Source organism: Filicampus tigris, chromosome 16 (genome assembly GCF_054856515.1).
Source record: "Filicampus tigris isolate MCC_2025a chromosome 16, RoL_Ftig_1.0, whole genome shotgun sequence".
NCBI classification, from domain to species: domain Eukaryota; kingdom Metazoa; phylum Chordata; class Actinopteri; order Syngnathiformes; family Syngnathidae; genus Filicampus; species Filicampus tigris.
This window is the reverse complement of record NC_141232.1, coordinates 16150571-16175537: the sequence shown is the minus strand read 5'-3', so window position 1 is coordinate 16175537 and position 24967 is coordinate 16150571. Positions and strand designations below refer to the sequence as shown.

At 42.1% G+C, this 24967-nt stretch overlaps 1 protein-coding gene across 5 annotated transcripts; it reads left to right on the top strand.

Moving 5' to 3' along the window:
* The first annotated feature begins 3740 nt into the window (after positions 1–3740).
* Positions 3741–23837, top strand: cramp1 (cramped chromatin regulator 1). Of its 5 annotated transcripts, none has more exons than XM_086055731.1 (21): positions 3956–4116; positions 5518–5649; positions 7220–7569; positions 8875–9077; positions 9157–9310; positions 9947–10030; positions 10245–10293; positions 11166–11251; positions 11829–11952; positions 12816–12897; positions 13046–13975; positions 15037–15214; positions 15489–15676; positions 15752–15823; positions 15900–15981; positions 16072–16185; positions 16416–16558; positions 16996–17182; positions 17265–17432; positions 18305–18450; positions 21343–23836. In XM_086055731.1, the coding sequence occupies exons 2-21, from the start codon at positions 5618–5620 to the stop codon at positions 21454–21456; spliced, it is 3486 nt and encodes a 1161-aa protein (XP_085911857.1). In that variant the 5' UTR covers positions 3956–4116; positions 5518–5617; the 3' UTR covers positions 21457–23836. The 5 variants fall into 5 exon arrangements, with proteins under 5 accessions (XP_085911855.1, XP_085911857.1, XP_085911858.1 ...); XM_086055732.1 differs by having other exon boundaries at positions 4002–4116; positions 5512–5649; XM_086055729.1 differs by lacking the exon at positions 5518–5649 and having other exon boundaries at positions 3741–4116; positions 21343–23837.
* Positions 23838–24967: the final 1130 nt, after the last annotated feature.

The following is a 24967-nucleotide window of genomic DNA, read 5'->3' as shown; positions in this document are numbered from 1 at the left end:
AAATAAAAAACATTTTAAAAGAATAAATAAGGGGGGAAATGGGATTTATAAACTTCTCTGAGAATTTTGTGTGCATGTGTGTTTGTGATTTCAAATAGGAAATTTGACTCTCAACCAGCGTTTGAATTACTTCAAAATGTAATAAATCAATAGTATGATTGTTACGTGACCCAGATGCTAGCTTGTGCATTTAATATTAACGTTAAGTGACGGAGACAACTTGGCTTCAGGGGGTGGGGGGCTCGTTGCTGCGGCCCAGTCCAAAGCGGCCGGGCCGCGGCCCGGTGGTTGGGGACCCCTGCGCTAACTAACATATTGTAGCGTTTACGAATCGGAATTCTCAGCACTCCAAGTTAAACACAGTATGACTTTTTTCCACAAAACCTTAATGGCAACACCTAACAATAAAAGACAGAACGTACCGACTCGTTAGAATGGACTAAAATTCTGTGTAGATTAAATTATGCATATCAAAGAAGTAAAACAAAACGTTTTGGATTAAGGTTAAATAAAAACCAATACAAGTGTTCCGTTTAGTTTTATTTAGCACAGTGCTTTTCCCTAATTTTACTAATTTGATTTCACTCTCCTCTACATTATAAAAAAAGGATTGGTGACCAAAAGAGTGAAATATGTTTACATGTATTTTTTTGTAATTATAGGTAGTTTTATAGTATTAGTGCAACTCAGCACTACTGTTGGTGATTAGTCGACTAGCAAAATAATGGTTTGTGGCAGCCCTACTTGACACATCATCACGTATTGCGTTTGCGAATGGTTGCAGCACCACACTAGCACACAGAGTATGGTATCGATTTATTTATATATATATATATATATATATATATATATATATATATATATATATATATATATGTATATATATATATATATATTTTGATTTTATATATATTTTATTTTATAGTTTTATATATGTACATTTATATATGTACATATGTATGTGTGCGTATATACATATATATATATATATATATATATATATATATATACATATACATATACACACACATATATATATATATATATATATATATATATATATATATATATATATATATATATATGCTAACAATTCTACAGTTACATCTATCCATCCATCCATCCATTATCTGTACCGCTTCTCCTCACAAGGGTCGCGGGGCGTGCTGGAGCCTATCCCAGCTGTCTTTGGGCAGTAGGCGGGGGACACCCTGAACTGGTTGCCAGCCAATCGCAGGGCACACAGAGACAAACATCCGCACTCACAATCACACCTAGGGGCAATTTAGAGTATCCAATCAACTTACCATGCATGTTTTTGGAATGTGGGAGGAAACCGGAGTGCCCGGAGAAAACCCACGCAGGCACGGGGAGAACATGCAAACTCCACACAGGGAGGCCGGAGCCGGGATCGAACCCGCGACCTCTGAACTGTGAGGCGGACGTGCTAACCAGTCGACCACTGTGCCGCCCATACTAATATAATTATATTCAGTTACATCTAATTGAATATAATTATATTAGTATGGGCGGCACAGTGGTCGACTGGTTAGCACGTCCGTCTCACATTTTATATATATATATATATATATATATATATATAAAATCTTAATTCCTTTTTTCTAGCTCCAGCACACCATCGACCCTCGTGAGGAGAAGAGGTTTAGATGATGGATGGACGGATGGCAACGCTTCCTTGTTTGGGGAGTTTTGGGTCTGTTGAGCAACGTACAGAAAAGCACCATATAAAGGTGATGCATTAGTATTATTATTACAACGAAGCACCGTAATAAGTACCTACAGGTTTCAGTTTTGTTTTGTTGTTTTTCAAGCCTTCACATCATCTTCCATCTTCCAAACCTCTTATCCTATACAGGGTTGCGGGGAGATGCTAGAGCCTATCCCAGCTGTCAAAGGGCGAAGGCAGACTATACCCTGAGCTGGTTGCCAGCCAGTCGCAGGGCACACACAGACACCGTCACTGGGCGGGAATCGATCCCATGCTGCCCGCACACAACTCAGACGTGTGTACCACTACACTATCAGTGACCCCTTCACATCATGACCACATTTAACTCCATGTTTTAGGCATTACTGACATCTATGGGTAGAAACAGCGTACAGCACATACAGATAGACTGGGGGCTCATCTGAAGTCTCTATTGACACGTAACTTCAAATGTAATAGCTAATACAGTACTCTGTTTCTGACGTTACTTGTTTATTCTAGTTTGAATATACTAATTTTGCTGAGTGTCTGTTTTATTTGGGGCAGTATTTCAGAATCTGACTCATTAGAATCACTTATATTCGGCAAATGCTTCAAGGACTTTGACTTTGCAGTGCTTAAAAACATTAATGGACAATAGGACTAGTGCACATTAACTGCAACAAATTGTCGGCCACATAGCATAATTGCCTAAGTCGTGTTTTGTTTTGGGGGAAACAAGTAAAAACGATCCTTAGAACACACATTGTTGTTGTTGTTTTTTTTTAAATTATTGGTCTTGTAACAAAAACGTTCACGCCTGAGTTGTGTGTGGGCAGCGTGGGATCGATTCCCGCTCAGTGACGGTGTCTGTGTGTGCCCTGCAGCTGGCTGGTGACCAGTTCAGGGTGTAGTCCGCCTTTCGCCCATAGCCAGCTGGCATAGGCTGCATCACCTCCCCGTCACCCTTTGTAGGATCAGCGGTGTTGAAGATGACACACAAAAACTTTAACCAGATCTCAATTAAAAGCCATCCAAAATTCAAGATCAGACGCTGAGGCAAACCGCACTGTGATCAGTGATGAGAGAAGGCTTTCAACTCTGCCTCTGTCGAACCTGGTCCGAACCAAGCTGGCGACTTTGAGTTTTACCTCAGAAAGTACACCCCATTGTATGCTCTCCTGAGCATGGACAAGATGTGACTCTCATTTGAAGTTACATGATGTGTTGGTGCAGAAGAATTTGACCAACTCCACCTCGTTATTGATGTGCAAGAGGTTGGTAGGGGGAAGGAGATCTCTGACCATTCCCACTTTGAGCTTCAAGTAGGGGCGGAGCCAGAACGTGGCTAATGGGTGTGAATGGATAAATCAGGGTGGGCCTGAATATTTCTCTCACTGAGCACAATCCTCCTATCTCGACACAACGTATATTCAAATAAAATGATCAACTGAATGATATAAAGTTCAGATCTTCCTTACACAACCACAATTGTGCCATTCTTAATATTCAATAAAATAAAAACACAAATTCAAAAATAATGAAATAATTTACAAAAAATGTAAAATTATATATTTTTTTTCATGACCCTCATTGGGTGGGCAGTCTGTCAATCTGGGCGGGCCTGTGCACACCCAGGCCCACCCATGGCTCCGCCCCTGGCTCCGCCCCTGGCTCCAAGTAGTTTTCTGTGCACCATGCAGCCAGATGGGCCACTTCCTCCTTGTCAGCAGATTTCATCATTGTACCTCATGAGATTGATCAAGGTCGTATCATCTACAAATTCATCAATTGGATCGTTTATTTGAAGTGTAGTCGTTGGTATAGAGTATAGAAATGGTGATAGCACACACCCCTGAGGAACCCCAGTGTTGGTAATCAAAGAATTTGACATGTCGGGATCAAGCCACACATACTGTTTGTTTGCGAGGAAGTCTGTGATCCACCGACACTCAGCCATGACAACTTGCATGAAAAGCGGCACTGAAATCCACATACAACATTCTGACTTAAGTGCCAGTGTAGGAGCCCCATGTTTTGCTTTGCATGTTTTTTGTTATTCCTCCAACCAGTAAGAGGCGGTGTTTGATTGTTTGACTTGAGCGGAATTGGGAGTGGTAGCCAGACAGGTTAAATTTGGGGTTTCCTGAGGTGACAGGTGTCACTGATTAGGAGGAGGAAGCAAACAATTTTTCAACGAGCATTTCTTGTACTTTAGCGTTTTTTTGTTGTGGATTTTGGTTTGAACAAGTATGATTTAAGAGATTAAATATCAATTGTTGTTACTTTATTCTGATGTTTTCCATTTTTCACCGAGTACAAGAAGTCAAAATTGAACTAAAATCAGTGATCAAAAGCATTGTGGACAAAGTAGTAGTGGACAAGTCCCTACAGCCAGGAACCTACAGGTAATCCAGAGCAAAATGCGGATTTAGGTTAACTGCACCACACACTGAGCAGTTTGCACTGTAAACAAACTGTAACGGATATCTACATGTGTTGTTTCTAGCCCCAGACGCCTAGGCATCAATGCGGCCATAACCTGAAGGCTGGAAAAACATCAAAACAAAGCTGAAATAATAATTGTTTTGCTACATTGCAGTTGGAAGTATAATTTAGTGATGGGTCAAATAAACACCAACAAACTACAGTAATGGTTTCAGGCTTCATCGTTTATTCATTGTGTCAGACAGAGCCCTGCTTTTCCCATCTCAGTGACTAATTCCCATCCATAGTTGTTGAGTGGTCCATTGGGTGCACAAATTCAGCAAAGCATCAGAAGTGTTGAATATGGATTTCTGTTGACAATGTTGCGTGACTATCAAAAAACTAAATTAGTCACTGGGATGGGAAAAGCAGGGCTCTGTCTCACACACTGAATCCAAGATGGAAGCCTGAAGCCATTATTACTGCAGTTTGTTGGTGTTTATTTGACTCTTCACCAAATTATGCTTTAAACTATAATGAATCAAAACAAAGTTGCAATGTTGGACAAAAGGATGGTAAAAACTAGCAGTTAACCGAAATATCTGCACACCTTCTCTCTCCTTCAACCAAGCAAACAAACATTTCCAGGTAGACACAAGTGGTATTAATTAGGCAATATCTCCACCACCGTGACACACTCCAACACACTTAGCTCCGCCCACGCACACACACAAAAACACTTCTTATCCATAGCAACATGCAAGAAACCTCTACCTCTGCCTCTACAATAATAATAATAATAATAATAATAATAATAATAATTAATGCATCAGATGTACAGTATAGGGCGCTTTCCCGTTCCTAAACGGAACAAAACCTCTCCCCAAAGGTCCAAAAAATGCAGGCATAGCCCCAGTAGGTTACCAGGGGAAAAACTAAGATAAGATATTGAAAAAAAGACACCAAGTACCAAAAAAGGTGATCCCGGCCGTAAACAAAGCGGCGCTGCTGTGTACGGTGGTGGCCGATGGCGGATGGGAAAGAGCGAACAGGATGTATAATAATTTTATTAAAGTAGAAAAACAAATTGGTGTTAGAGTAGCCAAATGTCATGTCACATGCACAGCAGACATAGACAGTGTGCATGACGACATATTTTTGGCACAAATAAAACCCCAAAAACTAGACGACAAATTATTTTTACCTGCGTTTTGGTACTTAAAAAAAAGTAGGAAACTTGAACGCGACGAGAAAAGAAATATAATTGGTGCTTCACCCATCTTTTCTGATTACCAATTGGTGGAGCTTTACGTCAATCAAGATTTAACCGCGCTCCTCGTGGATTGTCTAAACCAATCACATGATTTGTTTTCGAGTTGTAGTGGGCGTGCCATAGCGCGTGGAAGAGCAAGCCACATGAACTGTCATATGCAGCCAAGTTGGAGGCAAGCTGCTAACGCGCAAGGCTAGCTTGGACCTCGAATGGAAACATCATATTTGGGCCTTTACTCCAGGTAATTCCTAAGCATTAATATTGTTATGGGAAGCGACTGGGTGTACTTGTTGAAGGAAACGCTTTACACTGACAGATTTTGCGGCGGCCTGACTTCAAATAGTTACGCAGAGTAAACTAGCTGTTAATGTTAGCGGTTTTGCTAGGAACCATGTTCTGAATGAAGATTAATGTTGTATACGTAAATATACTGTTATCTATATCAATGGGCACGTCAACCGATTGTCTGTGGGCCATAAAACACTGTGTCATTTGTAAAGTATTGTTTACTCTCTTGTCATCGGTCGATCAGTTGCTACACAACGAGGTTATTTGGATCATCAGTAGGTATTGCTGTATTGCAGTGAATGCAATACGTTAAAGTAAGAATGCTAGTAGATTTAAAGTCAAGTGAAGTCACAAAGAACATATATTTGAACGTTAGATAAAAGTGCATGTGTTAACACGTTTTTTTGTGTTTTTCATTACAACTCCTAAGATGAATGATGATGCAGTATTGTGTCCCAAAAAGTAAATAGTAAAGGTGTTTTGAGAGCGATGTCATTGTATTATTTATTTATTACATCCACAACTCGGTCAAATAACATAGTGAGTAACAGTTTCTATGAAACTGTACTTTAAAATGCACTATGACAATGTTGATAGCGTACATGATTATTGATGCTCAGTCACACACAAACATGGTCTTTTTATTTCGACACAGGAATATGATTGTGTCGACAGTACAATGTGAAATGAGATTGTAATCACCAAAGCGAAGCAAATGCTGGATGTATATGAAATAAATTTGATTTGTAGCCTGCACGTCTTCAAACGGAGTGTGACGTAGCGATGTGCGAAGTGCACTAAGGTTTATTAAAGTATTATCGTGGCAAATGAGCTCATGAGCTCAAGTTGCCACACTTGTGAGCAATATTGTTCGCGGCATGGAGCAAATATGACGTTCTAGTGGTGGGTCGAAAAGTTTGATGAGTAGGATTGTCGAAGCATTGAGTAATATTACTGATAGAGAACAGTGGAACTGCGCAGAGTTCGCCTCAGTCGAAGCTGGACAACGACAGGGCAGCAGAGAGCGACTAGACCGTGGTGGATTTATTATGCCCAATTTGAACAGTTATTGCCAGTCGAACCGATCGGACCCATGGTGAAGAGAAAGAAGACGTCGCCCACTTCCGAAGAGCATGAAATTTGGTAAAATTGCGTTTGAAAGAAACACTTTAAATAGAGGTCGAATGCACCGACGGGTTCTCGTTGTCGTTTCTGCAGGGCGCTAAACTGAAAAGCGCTCGCATTTGAATTTAGTTCACATTCAACCTTAACATTGGCGAATTTGAACGTTCGGGAGGTGAGTTAACACCCCGGCCACTTCCCGCAATATGTCTGTGGTTAAGTTAAATTTATTTGAAGGCTGTGAATGAATATATTTGGTGGTGTTTTGTCGGGACTGGAGAGGGGATTTGAAACAAACAGCGGCGGCCATGTTGAGAGACAGCAAACGTCGTGTTTAGAAGTTAATTTAGCTCATCGCCTTGCTCCTCATGTGTCTTTTTGGACTCTGTGTGTTGTGGCAGCATGACACTGGGCTCCAGGGAGGGGATTGGTGTCGATGGGACGGAGAATCCGTCCAGAAAAGCCGACGATTGCGACGAGGAGGAGAGCGGAGAGCAGGCGACCGAGGAGCGCAGTACAAAGGGAGACGAGCGAGTGGAAATTCTTAATCCAGCACCCGCTACTCTCAGCCCCGGTTCGGCTCAACACGGACCGGGTCCTAGCCAGCAGACCCAACCCTTGGTGGAGCCCAGCACCCCGTGTCACGACCAACATCATTTTCTCCGATCGAGCGTTCGACCTCCAAGCAAAAGGATCCGGAAGGATTCCATCGGCTCGACCATCAACGGCCATGGCGGGGCCAAAGCGAAAGGTAACATCAAACGGGAATATGCCTTAAGTATTTATTATCTAATAATCCCATCAATGTGCACTGGTTTTGAACACGCTCTCTGTTTCGGCACTATCTGTGTCTAGTCACTTACTCAAAACTTGCATTGTCACCCTACTAGTTTGAGACTGCAAGTTAGAGGGGGCCTGTCTGTGTAAGGAAAGGCAGTCATTTCATCAAACATTTTACACTCTCATTTCCACTAAAGCATAAGATAAATGGATGAAAGGTGAAGGATGATGGTCAACAGAAAGACAAAGGCTTGTCTTTATCCTCGTGGTGGTGCCAAAATTTGGTGGCAAATGCAAAAGATAGTGGAAAAAATGTGATTATGCTGCATTTTCATACCACCATTTATAGATTCGAAAGATAATTTTACAGCCACATTTCTAATGTATATTGTAATGCAAAGATATACACAGCGACATTCTAATCTGTAAGTAAATTAGATCCAATACAAAAAATGTCTTTGCAATGAAAATAATATGCAGTTTTGATGATCAGAGTAGTGTTAATCTAACAATATTTTCGGTATCGTGGTTGTAGTTTGCAGTCATGTAGAAATGCCTCAAACTGAGTCTAGTCTAATTTATTGACTTTGTCATGCCACTAAATGAGATAATTGAAATATTAGAAACAGCTCTTAATAAACAACAATATATTATTGAAAGCCTTTTTGACAGTGACAATAAAAGCTAAGCATTATTGTCTTTGTTGTGTCTCATGTATTTTATAGTACACATGGTCATAATTATGCAGCTGGTTAGTGTAGGTTTAAGTTTTTTCAATAACAATGAATTTGGACAGGTGAAGCATTTAAACCATGACAGTATATTGTATTTTTTCTTGAGTTACTGGCATATACAAAATGTTTTGGGGAATTGCCCAGGTGTCATTAATTGACCAAGGCATGTGCATTGATGCTATATTTGTGCTCATCTATTTTGAGCGATAGAGACGCATCAAGGTTAGTATCTCTGACTTGCACAACGAACGAACAACTCCTTCTGTGTTTGTTTTGATGCCTTTTGGCACTATTGTGCTTTAAGCTTGGGTAAATTTGGCCAGTGTAGCCCACCCGGAGTTGATTTTGGACCTGTGTGCCGGAGACTGGGCCAAAGAGACCAGTTTGCTTTTCTTGCTTCTCTGCCAGAACTCAACGCCAGTTCGAAAATCTCTGCACATTCTGTGTTTTAACTACCTCATACAAATACACCATTTTGTCATAGTTATGTTTAGAAGTTTGGGTCAAGCTTGAATGTTCCATAACTTGTGTGTACATTACAGGAGCAGAAAACGGTTCCTCTTCCCAGGGAACAGTGGGACAGTCTGGACCCGTGGCTGGCTCTTCGGGAGGAGTCTCCAAGACCACGAAGAGCCAAGGACCCGCTGAGAAGGAGGAGCAAGCTGGTAACCAAAAGCGAGCCCGTCGGCAGTGGGAGTCTTGGAGCGCAGAGGATAAAAACAGCTTTTTCGAAGGGCTCTATGAGGTGGGAGGCGGAACTGTCATTTGAAATTAGATGGACATTTTCAAGTATAAATCTAATATTCATACAATCCCCTCTACAGCATGGCAAGGATTTCGAGGCTATCCAGAACAACATTGCCATGAAGTACAAGAAGAGAGGCAAGCCAGCTAACATGGTGAAAAACAAAGAACAGGTCCGCCACTTCTACTACCGCACCTGGCACAAGATCTCCAAGCACATTGACTTTGCCAACGGTATGTTGAAGGGTACTGATCGGGGGGGGGGGCATGATTTTTGTGTGTTTTGTTCAAAACATCTCCATGTCTGCACAACAATTATTACTTTATGCATTTTGGAATTTTGTCACATCTTTTGGTGGCCACTGAAAATCAACTTTTGATAACCTGCAGTCAGGGTGAATATTATCCCAAACACAATTTAGTTTATGCTTTTCTGAACAATTTTAATTGTCTTAAATGTGCAGTTTTGATAATGGATGATGTGGGTGTATAGCACCACCTGCTGCTTTGTCATGTGCCACGGTATTTGGGAAGGCATTTTCCACCATGATACTCATGTGGGAAAATCCTGCTTTGTTTTTTCTATTAAAAAATCCTTTGTACATGGGACATAGTCTTGACTTAATGTTTTGCAGTCCTCGCAATGACTTGTCAGACTTTCGAATTCACAAATCATCAGTCTTTTGCACGTGTTTACAGAGCATAATGCACGATAAGTGCTCCAAAACAAATGCTCGTCAATCTTTCAAACTGGCACTCCTTTGCCTCACTCCGAAGATCCTTCATTGTTACTGTCTCAAAAAAATCTCAGTCTTGCATACAAATGCTTTGTGCGTCTGTGCAGTGACTTGTGATTCCTCTCCTCCTCAGTGTACACCCGAGTGCTGAAAAAATCCTCTCAGGAGCTGTACGGTCTCATCTGCTATGCTGAGCTCCGCAAAAAAGTTGGAGGGCGTAAGTAAAGTTCAGCACACAATTCTTGAAACATGTTTTGAGCCTGTGGGTGTAGGGTCATGAGGGATGCAATTAAGTGTGGCATGCAAACAACCTGCTCCACCCAACCCCCTACACACAAACGCACAAACACACCTTGAGTCTTTTGGGGAAGCTGCTCCTCAGGAACGGTGTTGTAAACAATTCTTTGACTTTGCATTTTTGTCTCATACAGTCATGGATGATAAGAATGTGGCAAAGCTGAATGAACTCATCCAACAAGGGTAAGTTGCATGATAATGTTAAATAGCTCAAAGGAACATTATATAATCTACTCTTTGTGTACAAATACTCAGGTAACTTTGCACTCAATTTGGAGTTGTCCCAAAAAATATGTACTTAACAGTATGGGTGATGAAAGACTGAACACCAGTAATGGGAAATTGGGAATCTAAGATCTCAACAGCAACAACGCTTTCTTTTTCAGTTTTAGTAGGTGACATTTTTATCTTAGTATTGGGACATTGTTGTCTTAAGGTCGAACAACTCCATGCCTACAGAGTATCAAATCTTTGGTCCATATGTTTGGAAAGGAAGTCGTATTCGTTAAACTGGAAATCAACCCAAACGTATTTTTTTTCAAGAATATGTTCCCAGCAGTCCTCTAGTTGAAACATGGCATTTTGATTAATGTTGCGTTTGTGGAATATATTTAAGCAGCAAAATCCACCCCTTTTTAGCCATCTCAAGGGGCGGACATTTTGTCACTTTTGCCAACTAAAAATGACATCACAACTGCTCAGGGCTCAGGTAACGACCAATCACGGCTCAGATTCAGAAATCAGGTCAGCTGTGATTGGTCGTTAGCCCTGCGACACTGTGATGTCATTTTCAATCGACAGAAGTGACAAAATAGCCGCCCCCAGAGATGGCCAAAAACGGGTGGATTAACTCTTATTCCACAAACGCAATATTTATCAGAAGGCCTTGTTTCAACTAGTGGTTTTGCATAGAACATATTCTTGAAAAAATATGTTTGGGTTGACTTCCACTTTAAAATGTGGTCATTGTTGAAAAGGTTTGCTGTTTCAGTCATGAAGTTGTTGACTAAACTAATTGACTGAGTCTCTTATCACTATTCCATCTGTTTGATCAGGGCCACCACTGTGCGCTCAAAAGGGCGGAACCTACGAATTAAAGCACCCATGTGCCGTGCACTGAAGAAACTTTGTGACCCAGATGGTGAGCATGTACACACACACGCACGCACGCACACACATACACACACATACATACATTTACACAGATGCACTGGAGAAAATGCTTAGTAAACAAAAATGCTGCCGAAAATGCTAAGTGTGTCAATCATGAGGCACAGGATTTTGTTGGGGCGGATTTTTAGCAATAACAATAGCGATGAGGGGGCTGGTGGTGTTTCCATGGTAACACCATACAAGGACGAGGCTGTGCAGGGAGACGGTGATTGTACCAATGAATTGTCAGCTGATCAATAATACTCATTAATGCTTTATTAAACGTGCCTAAACCTCTCCTATGTGTCATTGAATACCAAGTCAGTGTTGAGTTTCATGTCGGTGAATTGTGCTATGCTCCACTATTGCATTTAGTCTTGAGCGCTTCCCTAAAATGCGAAAGGCCCAAACCAAGTCGCCATCACAGTCATTTTATGTGGCGTCACTGTCACAGACTTTTGACTCACGTTTCTAAAAATTGTGCCCTCCGAAGTGGCTAAATCTTTCTCTGAAAACAATTTGGCTTTTTTGTCGTCTGCTTGTCTCCCCTCTTGATGTCCATGCAGGAGTAAGTGACGAGGAGGACCAGAAGCCAGTGCGTTTACCCCTGAAGGTGGCGGTGGAGCTTCAGCCACGCAGCAACTATTCCTGGGCCCGCGTTCAGAGTCTAGCGCACAACCCTCGCCTCAGGTCAGTAACCCGAGTAAACCAAGCCATAAGTCCACATATTCTATAAGACTGTGTGACCTTCCATTTGTTTGTATTTTATTTTTCATTTTCTAGATGAGAAATAATGGAAAAATAACATGTAAACACGGGAAGTTACAGTAGAATTCTAGAAGAGTTAATTGTTATCCAAGTGTACATAAAAGTTAGACAAGTAACAATGTCATTGCTGCATTTTTCCCCCACTTCATTTGGGTTCTTTCCCTCTTATTTTGTTCAACATGTTCCCTGAAATTTTAGGTGAAGTTCCAAGTAGTTTGCTACTTAATAGTCAAGAGTCTCTGAGAGTCTACTGTAAAAAAAAAATAAAAGTCCCTACACCATTTGATGTTTATCTCATTAAATTCACTTACTAGTAAACGCAATAATTAAACAATTTTAGCCAATGAGCAACTTGGAAGAATGTAATTTCTGTAACAAGTACCATAACATATTAAAGAAAAGGGGAATTATATTTATAGACTGGTTGTGGAATGAAGGGATGTCTGCCTGTCTTGCTCAAATATGAAGTTAACTAAAGACAAACGTATTTCATGAAAAGACTCAGCTAGCATAGAATGACGGGGATAAAACGCTCAAACAAGATTGTGCTTTTTTTTTTCGAAATAAATAAATGCTGATTGCTGCTAAACTCCAGTTTCCATACAGAAAAAAGGCCAGAAAACAAAATATCATAATCATTCACCAATATTGTATTCATGAACTTAGTTGAATGGGAATATACAAATGTTGATGTTCTGATTAATATTTGCGCTAATATTGTTTTTATCCAGGAGCCAAAATTCTGGATATAAATTGATACCTGTTTTTCTTTTTATGTATACCAGGATGGTGGTGGAGCTTCACAGAAAAGTTTCCAGCCTCATCGAGTACCTCAAACAGAAGTGGGCCTATCACGACCAGAGAATTGTATCCGTCAATACTTTTGGTTGGTATTTAACACATTTGGATTTTCTCCGCAATACGAGACTTTGTTTTAGGAACATCTCACAGTCTAATCAGTGTATTGCGGCAATGTTGTTGCGCACGGGACACTTCCTTGACTCTGCTCTTTTAGATAAAAAGTCTGATGGAAAGGGAAGCTTTAGAGGGGACTCGGTCCAATGCCGCTTCTCCAAACAACGCCCCGCCTGAGGAGCTCTTCCTTTTCCCGGCCGAGAGCAGCTCCCTGACCACTCTACCCGGCGTTGCTCGCGTGGTGCACTCCAAGGCCTCGTGCACTGTACACTGGCAAGAAAGCGGCAAGGCCCGGCCCAATGTCAAAGAGCTACCCACCGCCCAGATCTTGGGTATTCACACAGCTCCACCTTCACGGACAAGTACCAAATCTGGACGAGGAAACACAGCTTCAACTGCTTCAGTGACCCCACAGAGTGACACTTGTCACACAGAGCCCCCCAGCCTTGAGACTTCACCCGATGGTTCTGCCAAGGTAGACGAGAGGAGGCCATCATCTCTAGCCACACTTCCGCAAGTGATCATTCCTAGAGAGGAAGCAACTGAGGAAGGACTTGTTGAGGGGAGCAAAACCTGCACTGCTAGTGTGGAGTCCAGTGGAGGCCAAGCGGGGACCAGAACGACAGATGCATCGTGTAGCGGTGCAGACGGCTCACTAGAACCATGCAAGGAGGAGCCGAGCGGGAGCTCCTCCTCCTCAGACGCCATCCAGACTGCTCCAGCCAAGTTCTCCATTGTCGGCACAGAGGAGGGAGCGCCTCAGAGCTCGCCCCCCGCAGCCAAAGAGCGAACTGTTGAACAGATCAGAGGGGAAGGCTGGAACGTCCGTGACGCCGAGAACGTCACGCTGGCAGAGTTGTACTTAATGTTCGGGAAGCCTGGCAAGCTGCAGCTGGAGTACGAGTGGCAGGCCATCTCACATCCTTACGAAAAAGGCCAAGCACCGTCGCAGCACAGAGCGTACGGGAAACAACGAGTGCTACGCTGTCTGCTAAGACTGGTCACCACAGAGGTCAACCCCAAACCGTTGGTAAGCATTTGTTGGTTCTTTACACACTGGTCTCGATCATTTCATTTTGTACACGTATCACTCACCAGTAAAAATTGCTATTTGCGCACATTCTCATGAGATCATCTTTTTTTTAATGGCGCTTGTCCTCATTAGGTTCATTAGTGAGTTGAAGCCTATCGCAGCTGAGAGCTGGGCTACACCCTGAACTGGTTGCCAGCCAGCAGGGCACACATAAACAACTCACATTTACACTTATAAACAGTTAGTCTCCAACTAATCTAACATCCATATTTTGGGAATATGTAAGAACATAAAAACTCCATTCAGTAGCGCCTTTCCTGAGATTAGAAACCCAAACCTCAAAACTGTGAAGCTGTGCCACCTGCTATTACACGAGCTGCCCCCATGAGATCCAATGCTCCAAATTGTATTGCCATTAAAATGATGAAGCAGTTTTAACTGCAATTGGCATTTAAGGAGGATATCAACCCAAACTTATTTTTTTCAAGAATATGTTCTATGCAGGCCCACTAGCCGAAACACGGCATTCTGATTAATATTGCGTTTGTGGAATAAGAGTTATTAATCCACCCGTTTTTAGCCATTTCAGGGGGCGGCCATTTTGTCATTTCTGTCGACCGAAAATGACATCACAAATGCTCAGGTAATGACCAATCACAGCTCAGCTTCAGAAAACAGGTCAGACGTGATTGGCCGTTACCTGAGCCCTGAGCAGTTGTGATGTCATATTCAGTCAACAGAAGTGCCGAAATGGCCGCCCCCTGAAATGGGGTGGATGAACTCTTATTCGACAAATGCAATATTTATCAGAATGCCTTCTTTTAGCAAGTCGGCGTGCATAGAACGTATTCTTGAAAAAAGATGTTTGGGTTGACTTCCACTTAAAGGCAGATTTGATGTCAAACTCGTGTATTGCCTGTCCTAACGTTATGCAGGTGCATCTAATGCTGAGGTTTGCGGGTTTTCATTCCTAAAAAAAAATCTGAATTGGGTTGATGTTGCCGTCTCCCTCAAAGTGCAGCATGTTTGATGCTTCCTGCTTCTCGTTTGTTCTCCAGGCTCCAGAGCTTTGTTCCACAGCCACGTCACCCCTCAAGACTCCTCAGGAGGATCAAAACCAGGTCCTCACGCCTCCAGGAAAAGGTCCCATTGCAGGGGTCCGTAGCCCGAGTTTTGGCCGGCAGCCGGCCTCTGTCCGAGGGGCCAAGTTACACCTGCCAAACGTTGGAGGCTCAGGTATCAGCAGACCAAATATATTCAGTGGGTTGCATTCGGAATCACTCCCCATCTACTATATTAGTGTTTCCCAACTTTTATGGAACCAAGGCGCACATTTTATGTAAGAAACAAATCATGGCACACCACCAAACAAAAATGTCGAGTGTCAGCGACTGGTTCCGAATCCAGCCAATGTCTACTTCACAATAATGTTGAACTGAAAAATTCAAGTGTGATACGGCACATGAGAACATGAAATGGTGGCATCATCAAGTCTCGTCTTCCTCCTCAGGTGCGCGCAACCTTCCCCGCTCTCTTCTGGGCTCATCAGGGATAGCAAGCAGCGACTCCGAAGGCAATGTTTTTGCAGTACCCACCACACTCCCCCCGAACAGCTCCCGCCACAGCCGAATGTTCTCCCCTAACAAGGAGGCCGAGCTGGCCCTGAGGCAGCAGCTCGACTCCATCAGTGTAAGACGTGTGCGTTTTGCACCACCAAATTCCTAGCCCGCCTTTTTATGCAGTTGTAGTGATTTGTAAATCGCTCATCCGTAGATGCAGTCAGATCTTTTCCTCTCACGACCAAGAAAACCTCGAAACAAACTCCGGAAGCCGCTGGTAGTTCAGGTGAGTTTCTTTGTGTTGCCGACGTTAAACCTAACATGGTTGACATCCAGCTAAGCCGCTTGCGTCTCGTCCATAGCGAACTCTTCTACCGCGGACTACAGGGGACACTTCGCAGCACGTCTGCTCCGTCTCCATCCTCTCCAACTCCTCTGCCACAGGTACTAACTTTTGATGTATAAACGCAAACAGTCTGGGTTCACAATTGTCCAATTATGTTCTTCTTTCTCACTTCCTGTTTTTCACCTCAGGAACTGGATCTTTCCGGCCAATTCAAACCCGGCTTGCTCCTGCCTCCCTCCCTCTACCGTCCAAAGCCTCTTCCTCAGCTGCCTCCGGCTCTGCGGTGGCCAGCCAGCTCTCCAGTATGTATTATGTTGTTTTTAACCTTGGGAAACTATGTTCATGTTAAGTGTTCAAGCATTTGATTGGCATTTGCTCTGTCTATTAGCAAAGGGGAAAAATCGGTTGAAATTGGAAAAAAAGACAGATATTTCCCAGACATAAAATGAATGAATAAATTCAAATAAATTGTATCCAAATAGCCGTCGTCTGCTGCAAGTTTCTGATCGATTCTCTTTTTTTTTTTCCCCAGGTGCAATTGGCCTTGCAGCTAAGACTGCAGGTATCATTCCAGAAAGTCCACGTCGGGAGCAGGATTCTCCTACGCTCGTCACCCCTGCACCAATTGTTGATGCTGAACGAGACCCTCAGCTCCTCCAGCACAATGTCGCAGAGGTCAGAAAAACGCACATGCATACACAAGCTCGCTCCTAGTTTTGTTTTGTTTTGCCCAAGAAAGAAAAGGCCAGTTATAACATATGATTGAAAATCATGCCTTTTTCTAAAGACAAACTTATTTGCTTTTGATTGATGCTGTCAGGAGAGATACTAATTTGCCATGATAAAAGATTTTGCTAATATCATATTAGCAGTGCAGCTGCACACCCATTATAACAGCTTGCAACTGCGCCACGCACTTTATCTGCTAGTCAAAGTTAGCCGAAGCAAGTTTTGCTCTGACCAACCAATCAGAGGAGAGAAAATCACATATATACATACTGAAAGCAGTGCAGCCAAGAGAAATGCTACGAAATGAGGAGAATATACAATATTAGAATTGAGGTTGTAAATGTAGGTCAGTGCTAAAAGAAAAGACGGTGTTCCTTCCACAGAATGGTCTGCCTCCGCCATCTCCTGGAGCGACGGGGGGCGGAGACTCACTCCTCCCTCCGCCCAGCGTAGCATCATTACTGGACATCTCTCTGCCGGGGCCCCCCGAGGAAGCTATGACCCCAGGAGAGAACCAAACACACATCAGTGACTCCATCATTGAGTTGGCCATCAATTCTGCCCACTATGGTGTGTGAACGTGGAGAATAAAGAAAGACCACCGCAATAATTGAAGCATTGCTTAAGTTATTTGATGGCTGTCATGATGCAGGTGAGGAGGCGGCGCTCACTTCAGCTAAACTGAGCAGCGGCGACGGCTCCAAACTGCTGGCCTCGTCTCCTTCCGTCAGCCCGTCCCGGGGCTGGATTCCTTCGCCCAGCCACGACCCGCAGTGGTATCCAAGTGACTCATCCGACTCCACTCTGGGATGCCTCCTCTGTGAGTCTGTCTTTCTTCTAAAGCAATGATTCTCAACTGGTGGGTCGGGGGCATGACACTTTGAGTGGTAAAAATGCGTGGGCACGTGGTATGAGTGCATGCTCGCTTAGCGTTTTATGTACAATTATTTGTTGGATCGTTTTATATTTATGGATTAGATGTGCTTGTCATACAAACATTTTCAGTAATTATTACTTTGCCACTACATTAGCATAGGTTAGTGACATTCTACAGCGCGTTCGCCTGACGTAAATTTGGATTGGCTATGAGTGGAACTCTGTTGGGACCAAGGACCTCGTGTAAAGTGAAATATTTCACGTGTCTTTTATGTGGAAAATAAAAATTTGACTGCGTTAGAAATTTTATTGCTTGGAGTGTACAGGTGTTTGTATTAAGTACGCCTCTTACATATTGGGAAAGGGACTTTCTTAAAAAGACGATCAACACCAAGATATGGTTGAAGATATTTCTTTAGTTCATATTTTGTGCAATATGATATTTCATTTTATTTTATGTATTTTATTGCTGTAGCTGTTCATGTTCATCCTCAGTTTCTTAATAAGGTACCGGTACTCCAAAAGGCACTTTGAACATGTAATTATGTTTACAGTATTTGTTTCCCAAAGGCTATTTACAATACATTTTCTTTGTTTTAACATCTGTAACAGTGGCATTAGTGAGCATAGAAAAATGCCTGATCCCAGGAAGACAACAGTTGAGAACCACTGTTACAAGAAAACGATTTTATTTGCTCATCCTAGTTTCTTTAAACTTGAGCAAATAAAAAAACGTCTACTTTGATGACAAATTCTTAAGCCAAATGGCTAAGCCATCCTCTTGTAATGTTGTGCCCCGATGTCATGTCATTCCAGCCAGCATGGTGTCTTCTGATAAGGGCAGGCGGAGCACCCTCACCCCCTCCGGCCCCTCCAGTGGCACAGCTTTGCTGGGTCCCAGTCTGCTTGACTGCAACTCCCATGATTCCTTTCAGTCACGCGGGCTTCCTGATGTGGCAGAGGTGTGTTTTGCTCTTAACAAGTCACTTGGGAAACTGTGGTTCTCAAAGCTCAAAAAGCTCTTGGTACTCTCCACGTACCACCATCGTGAACAACATTAGACTACAGTTGCGTAGCAGGTCGAAATGCTCATCAAAAATGAGACACATTTTTATATCAGTTTGAGCCACTGTAACAGTTTTATCATTACTACTCTACTTAAATAGAGGAAAATTACAAACTGTATTTGAAGGGTAAGTGAACCCAAAAATGTTCTTTAAAATAATATGTACGATGCGCTTCCACTATTAGTCTAAATATGGCATTCTGAATAATATTGCACTTGTGGAATATGAGTTAAGCAGAAAAATCCACCTGTTTTTAGCCATTGCAGGGGGCGGCCATTTTGTCACTTGCTGTCAACTAAAAATGAAACCCAATCCCAATACCCACGCTTGTTCCCGCCAAGTGTGGGTGTTCCAATTCTGCGAAGTGCTCTGTCGCCCCGCCCCCTTTGCGCACTTCAGCTGAGCCTGCAGCCATGGCCCACAAGCCGAATCATATTACCCACAATTCATTGAGGATTTGACCAAAATAGCGGGAAACTGACGACATTCGGTGGAATTCCTGTACCTGTGCCAAAAAAATGTCTCTTCAAGTGTTAATATCCGATTATTGCAAAGTTTATCATATATATATATATGTGTAATTTCAATCAATGTTTTAAAGTCAATGGCCGGACTAAATGAGTCTCGTTTTAGGACCCAGAAGCCTCGTCCGCGGACAACGGGAAACGGAAACCGCCAGTTAGGCTTCAATGGCTGCAGCGGAGCCTAACTGCGAAAATAGACCATTGACGATGACATAGACAGAAAAGATGAGCTATGCGTAATCCGTTTATTTTTTTAAAGTTCCCTTTTTTGGTTTATCACCTACAAAGTGGCCGTCCGTCACAGGCGGAAAGACGGACCGGTCCGTCACATAGGCGGAATGTCCAGCTCTAGCACCACAACATACTGTAGATCACATACGTCAAAGTCAAGGCCCGCTGGCCACATCCGGCCCGCGAGAAGGTTTTTTACGGCCCCTGCGGTGATATTGCTTTATTATTAGATCCGGCCCGCAGCGAGTCGGTGTGAGTAGCAGATGTGATCGGGTCCTTCGCACCTGCCGAAGATGTCACGCTTTAAAATATATTGTAGAGTCTTCCAAGAACACAGACGTAGTTTAATTATCACGTTTTTATTAGTCCAACCGGCTACTGTGGGCCGCAGTCGACGCCAATACAGTACGACAACCGTTAAGTCAAAAAAGAGCAACGGCTCTCCTGTTTGTCCTCGGCTCCTCTCGCTCGCATGCCCTCCCATCAAGCGAGCCGCTCGATGCATTCATGAACCTCGGAAACAACACAACTTGTCAAGACACACATTCGACCACAACACAGATAACCCAATTCGTTACACTATTTCTGTCATATATTTATTTGCATCAATGTTTGCCACCCCCTGGCTGTTGTTGTAACGAACATTACCGTAACTTTTGCGAGGATCGTCCTTCGGTCGTCTACGTGCCGACCGAAGACTTCACGTCACTTTTCGTGGCTTTCATAATTGGATTGTGGTGGAAAGTTATTTGGAGTAAAACACCCTTTATTAAGAAATACTTCATGTTAGAAATCTCACGTTGTTTTAGTATTAGTAAATGTTGTCATTTGATAATAAATTAATCGAGTTTCAATGTAGTTCTGAGATGTCCCACACTGTGAGCAGGCATTGAACGCTCCTCAAGCGCTCAGTGTTGATAGCGAGAGACGTGGTTTCTTTTCATTTTCCTCCTTCGACACAGCTAGCTAGTAGTTTGTTCGTGCCAGCAAACTCAGTAGTTGCAGATTTCCCGTGTTTCACCACGTTTGTTGTTGTGTGTAAATGTTAAAAGGTGAGTTTAATCATTTAGGTTCGTGTCAGGTAACTGCTGTACATAATACCATTGATATGTTCTCGTGAATGATGTCACGTTGATGAACACTAGTGAATTATTTTGGTTATTATGCTAACTATTCTAGTGATGAAACGTGTGAATGTGTATTGTATGTATTGTTTGGCTGTTTAATTGCTTAATACAGTGAATTGTAATGTTTAGGCTTATTGTTAACAAATGGATATGCATTGGATGATGTTGCTAGGTTATTCTTTGTGTTGTTGCAGACTACAATAAATAGACGTGTCAAGTGTAATACGGGCCTGTGTTCTCTGACAGGAGCACCTACATCCGTACCTTGCCACTCTAAAATAGAGTCATCATACCAATCATATGATCCTCTCCGTTTTACTTCACATTATGTACAGTTCATGCAATCTTGCAGCCCGAATCAACCAGAAAATTGTTTCCAGTTTGGCAGGAGAAACGCAAACGTTCCACTGATCTTGTGGACGGGCAGCGGCTTCTTCTCGGGTCATAAGCGGAAATGACGTACGAGCTGCCTCGCAGAAGTAGCAGTAATGTACTTTATTTGATTTTTCATTTAGTAACTCGGAACATAAAAACCCAACAGCCAGGGGGGTGACAAACATAGAGGCAAAGAAATAGATTACAGAAATATAAAGCGTGACATCATCAGCAGGCGCGAAGGAGCCGATCCAATCTGGACATTTAAAAAAATTTGAATGAACATTCTATCAGTCCGGCCCTCGGCTTTGTCGCAAAATGTTTTTTTTGGCCCTCCGTCCATTTGACTTTGACACCCCTGCTGTAGATGATTTAGCATGAAGCTAGCGGACTGAAAGGCTAAGCTAAGTGGTTGTTTTAAATGCACAAGGTGAATTCCAGTAACCCATATGTATCCTTTCCATCTTCCATGTACACATAGTTCTTTTGGCTTTATTGTGCTTTAAAAATTGTTTGCGTTGCGCCTGCAGATGGACTCTCAGCTTGCCTGCATGATGAGCGAGAGCAGCGTGGACTACATCGCACGCTTCAACGACCTGGCTCAGGAGCTCGCCGTGGCCGAGCCCTCCATTCCGCCACCTTGAGGGCGAGGCGGGGCGGCGCCGCTGACATCTGGACAAAAACAAGTGAACGCATTCTAACTGCTACCAAGGAGCAAAAGACGACTGCGGAAACAGACCAGTACCTAAAGCCATCCCTGCCCTGTTTTTTAAAGTGCAATAATTACGTTGTGAGAGCCACATTGTTCAAAGACATATTGGCTTCACTGAATTTTTTGCAATGAGATGAAATGCCCTTTAAAGACTCATGCGTTAACAAAACACAACCTCATGTACAGGAAATTACTCTGCCATATCTGAACAAAAATATGTCACTGACTCTTTTGTCTTTTCCTGCTATTTTATGTTTGTCCCCTAAAATGTGCAAATCCACCAAAATGTGCAGTTGTACCCTCATAAAAAGTTAAGGATGTTTGGTTTTTGGGGTGAAATTAGAGGATCAACCAAAAATGCAGTATAACCTTTACTGGCTAACTGAATTGTTGTAACTGTTTTTAATCTTTTGAATGCACATGTCCAGCTGTTTTGGTTTCAGTCATTTTTACACAACTTATGGTCCCTAACAAGGAGCTGAGTGAATGGATGTTCATGGATCAAACATCTATTGTGATGTTTGACAGTATGCTCCGTTTTAAAGAACAGCAGGTTGTGTAAAAAGTTTGAAACATTGAACAGTTGGACATGTCCACTCAACTCGACCGGGTCAAATTAGGTTCACCTGTAAAGGTTGTCGTGCAATTAGCAGAGCTGAGCATTTTACAAAAAAAAATTGAGCGTCCGTTATTCATCATACGTCTACAGCATGGGTACCCTTCCGTCATTTGCCTTTTTTTCCGGGGGTCGAAAAAAATAGTACCCATTTATAGGCCGGTCCGCCTCTAATTTGAAACGCCTGTCCATCGGCGAGTCCGACTAAACTTTCACCCCCCCGTTGGACGATATTTGAACAGAAAGAGTGACTCAGTGTGTTTTGAAAGCCTGCCTGCTTGCTTTGACAGCCTGGTCACTCACTTAAATCTGTCCCCCAAGCAACAACAACTCACTATTTGCTCCTCACGCTTGCCGTGGCCATCGAAGCCTCACCGCAAAAAATAGACTAATGACAGACCGCGGACTAAATGAAGCGGTTTCAATCTATGCTTTATCCGTCTATTTTAAAATTTTTCCCATCATTCGTCAACAAAATGAGCATCTGTCAGTGACGAATAGACGGACCGGTCCGTCACATAGATGGAATGGCCTGCTCTGGCAATTAGCTTCACTGGTTCACCTGAAAGCTCAATATCCCATACTTTTTTGTGAGGAGAGTATACATCCCGACAAAAAGCGGTTGATGAAGATGTCAACACTAGAATCTCAATCGTGTGCTTGTCGAAGTTGCCTTGTATTTTTACATTCATTTCATCTACATCCGTTCCATTTGATCAGTTTGGTGAACATTTGCGAGCATGTATTACATTTTTTTTTTTTTTTTTTTTAAAGCAGCATCAAAAATGGCAGCTTTGGTCAGCAGAAAGTTTGAGAATCAACTCTTGGGTGACTTCATTTCAATTTGGTGCTGAAATTGTATTTGAAATATGTGTAAATATCCGGCAGCTTGAACTAATTGTATCTGTGATGAGAAAATATTTCAGGCTGCATCGACAGATTGAAAGAACAGTTGTACATTCTATAGCTTCACGGTTGAAACCTTTTAATTTAATCAAGTACACGCATATTCATTTTACTCCATAGATGCATTTTCTTTTCTTTTTTTAATTGAACAGTAACACTCCATTTAACTTCACAAACGTGAGTGTAATCAACTGATTTACCTTTCGTTACATAACATTAGACCGGTTGTGTTGACAAGTTGACTGATTCTGGAAGTGAACACTTGTGCCAAAGTCACTACAAATAGCTACCGCAGCTTTAACCTCAGGCTGCTCTTTATATGATGTTATGAGGTGAACAGAAGCTTTCCCCATTTTGGTGCTCAAATCATTTACTGAATACATCTCAAAAGTCCACTGTCATTGCATCAAGTGGTTTATCGAACCAGCATCATCCCAGTGTGAATTTGTAGTTTGAGTTGGATTGGACATGAAATATCCTGCTTACAGGGGAAAACACCATGCTATATTTAAAATTCAAATTTGAGATTTAAAAAAAAAAACAGGTTTTAAACTTTAATTTTTTTTTTTTTTCTGAAGGACTTGTTTGTACAAATGGTGATTCCAGTATTCACTTGCGCTTTTGTAATATAATGTAAATTATTTGCAATATTTATTAATATTTCTTAGGAAAAAAATTCTAAAAAGTTCTCTTTAACTTAAGACAATATCTAAAAATGTTTAAAATTTACATTGGTTAAAGGTGTTTTTATTCTGTGTATAAAGTTCTCTATAAAGAGCTTTTTGTTTTGTATTTGTGTCTTTTCTTACCACAGTGATGTGAATGTTGTGTTCATGAACAACGGGGTGAGCTACATTTTATTTTGGACGTTTTGAATATTGCAACAATCAACTCGGTGAATATTATATTTTAATTGACTTGGTGGTTTAGTGACTCACTTTTTTTTTTAATCTGCTAAAATAGGCTCCAAAGGGTTATAGCAGTAGTGACTCATTTTTGTTGTGGCACGCATTGTGGTCACATGACCAAACTCAGAAAGCAGGTGAGTTGTGATTGGTCGTTACCTTAGCCCCGAGCAACTGATGTCATTTTCAGTCGACAGCAAGTGGCAAAATGGCCGCCCCCTGAGATGGGTAAAAACTGGTGGAGAATTCATAATCCAAAAACCTGGCTGTGTCGGACCATTTTTGCGTGTATTTTAACATCGCCTGTTTTAATCATCAGGCAGCCCCGATGACGCGATGTGAACAATGAGGAAACGCTACCTATCTTCTGAGGTGGCTGCAAATTTTATCGAGATTTTAAAGAGCACTGCTGCTGACATTTTACCTGCACCATGCGATTCGATTGTTGACAATTTTAACAAGAATCTTATGTCATCATGAGATTTAGCGGCTCCACTTTTAACCAAAACTATAAAAATAAAGAATGTACCTCAGTGGAGAAATGATGCAGTCAGACATCAAAAAGAAAATGCAGGAGTGCAGAGAGAAGGTGGAGAAAAACGTAACTTACAGTGCATTATGAAATATTACGTAAACAACTCAAATCGTACAATAATATAGTCAAACAGGCAAGAACTTCCTATATCTCAAACCTCATCTCAGTTAATAAAAGCAACCCCAGATTTCTCTTCTCCACCTTCAATCTTTTCACCAACTCCAATTTTAATAAGCCCCCACAGAGACCAACAGACGCTCTCTGTGAGGACTTTGCAGACCACTTCAGAAGTAAAATCGATGACATAAGGTCCAGTCTTTTAGCCTGTCAAAACATAAATTTTAATACACCTGGACAGTCATTTTTACCTGAGGAAACACTGGAAAGTTTTGCCCTGGTTGATGCAAGGACACTTGGTCGAGTTTTCTCCCAAGTAAATCCAACAACCTGCCTTCTAGATCCAATTCGCACATCTCTTTTA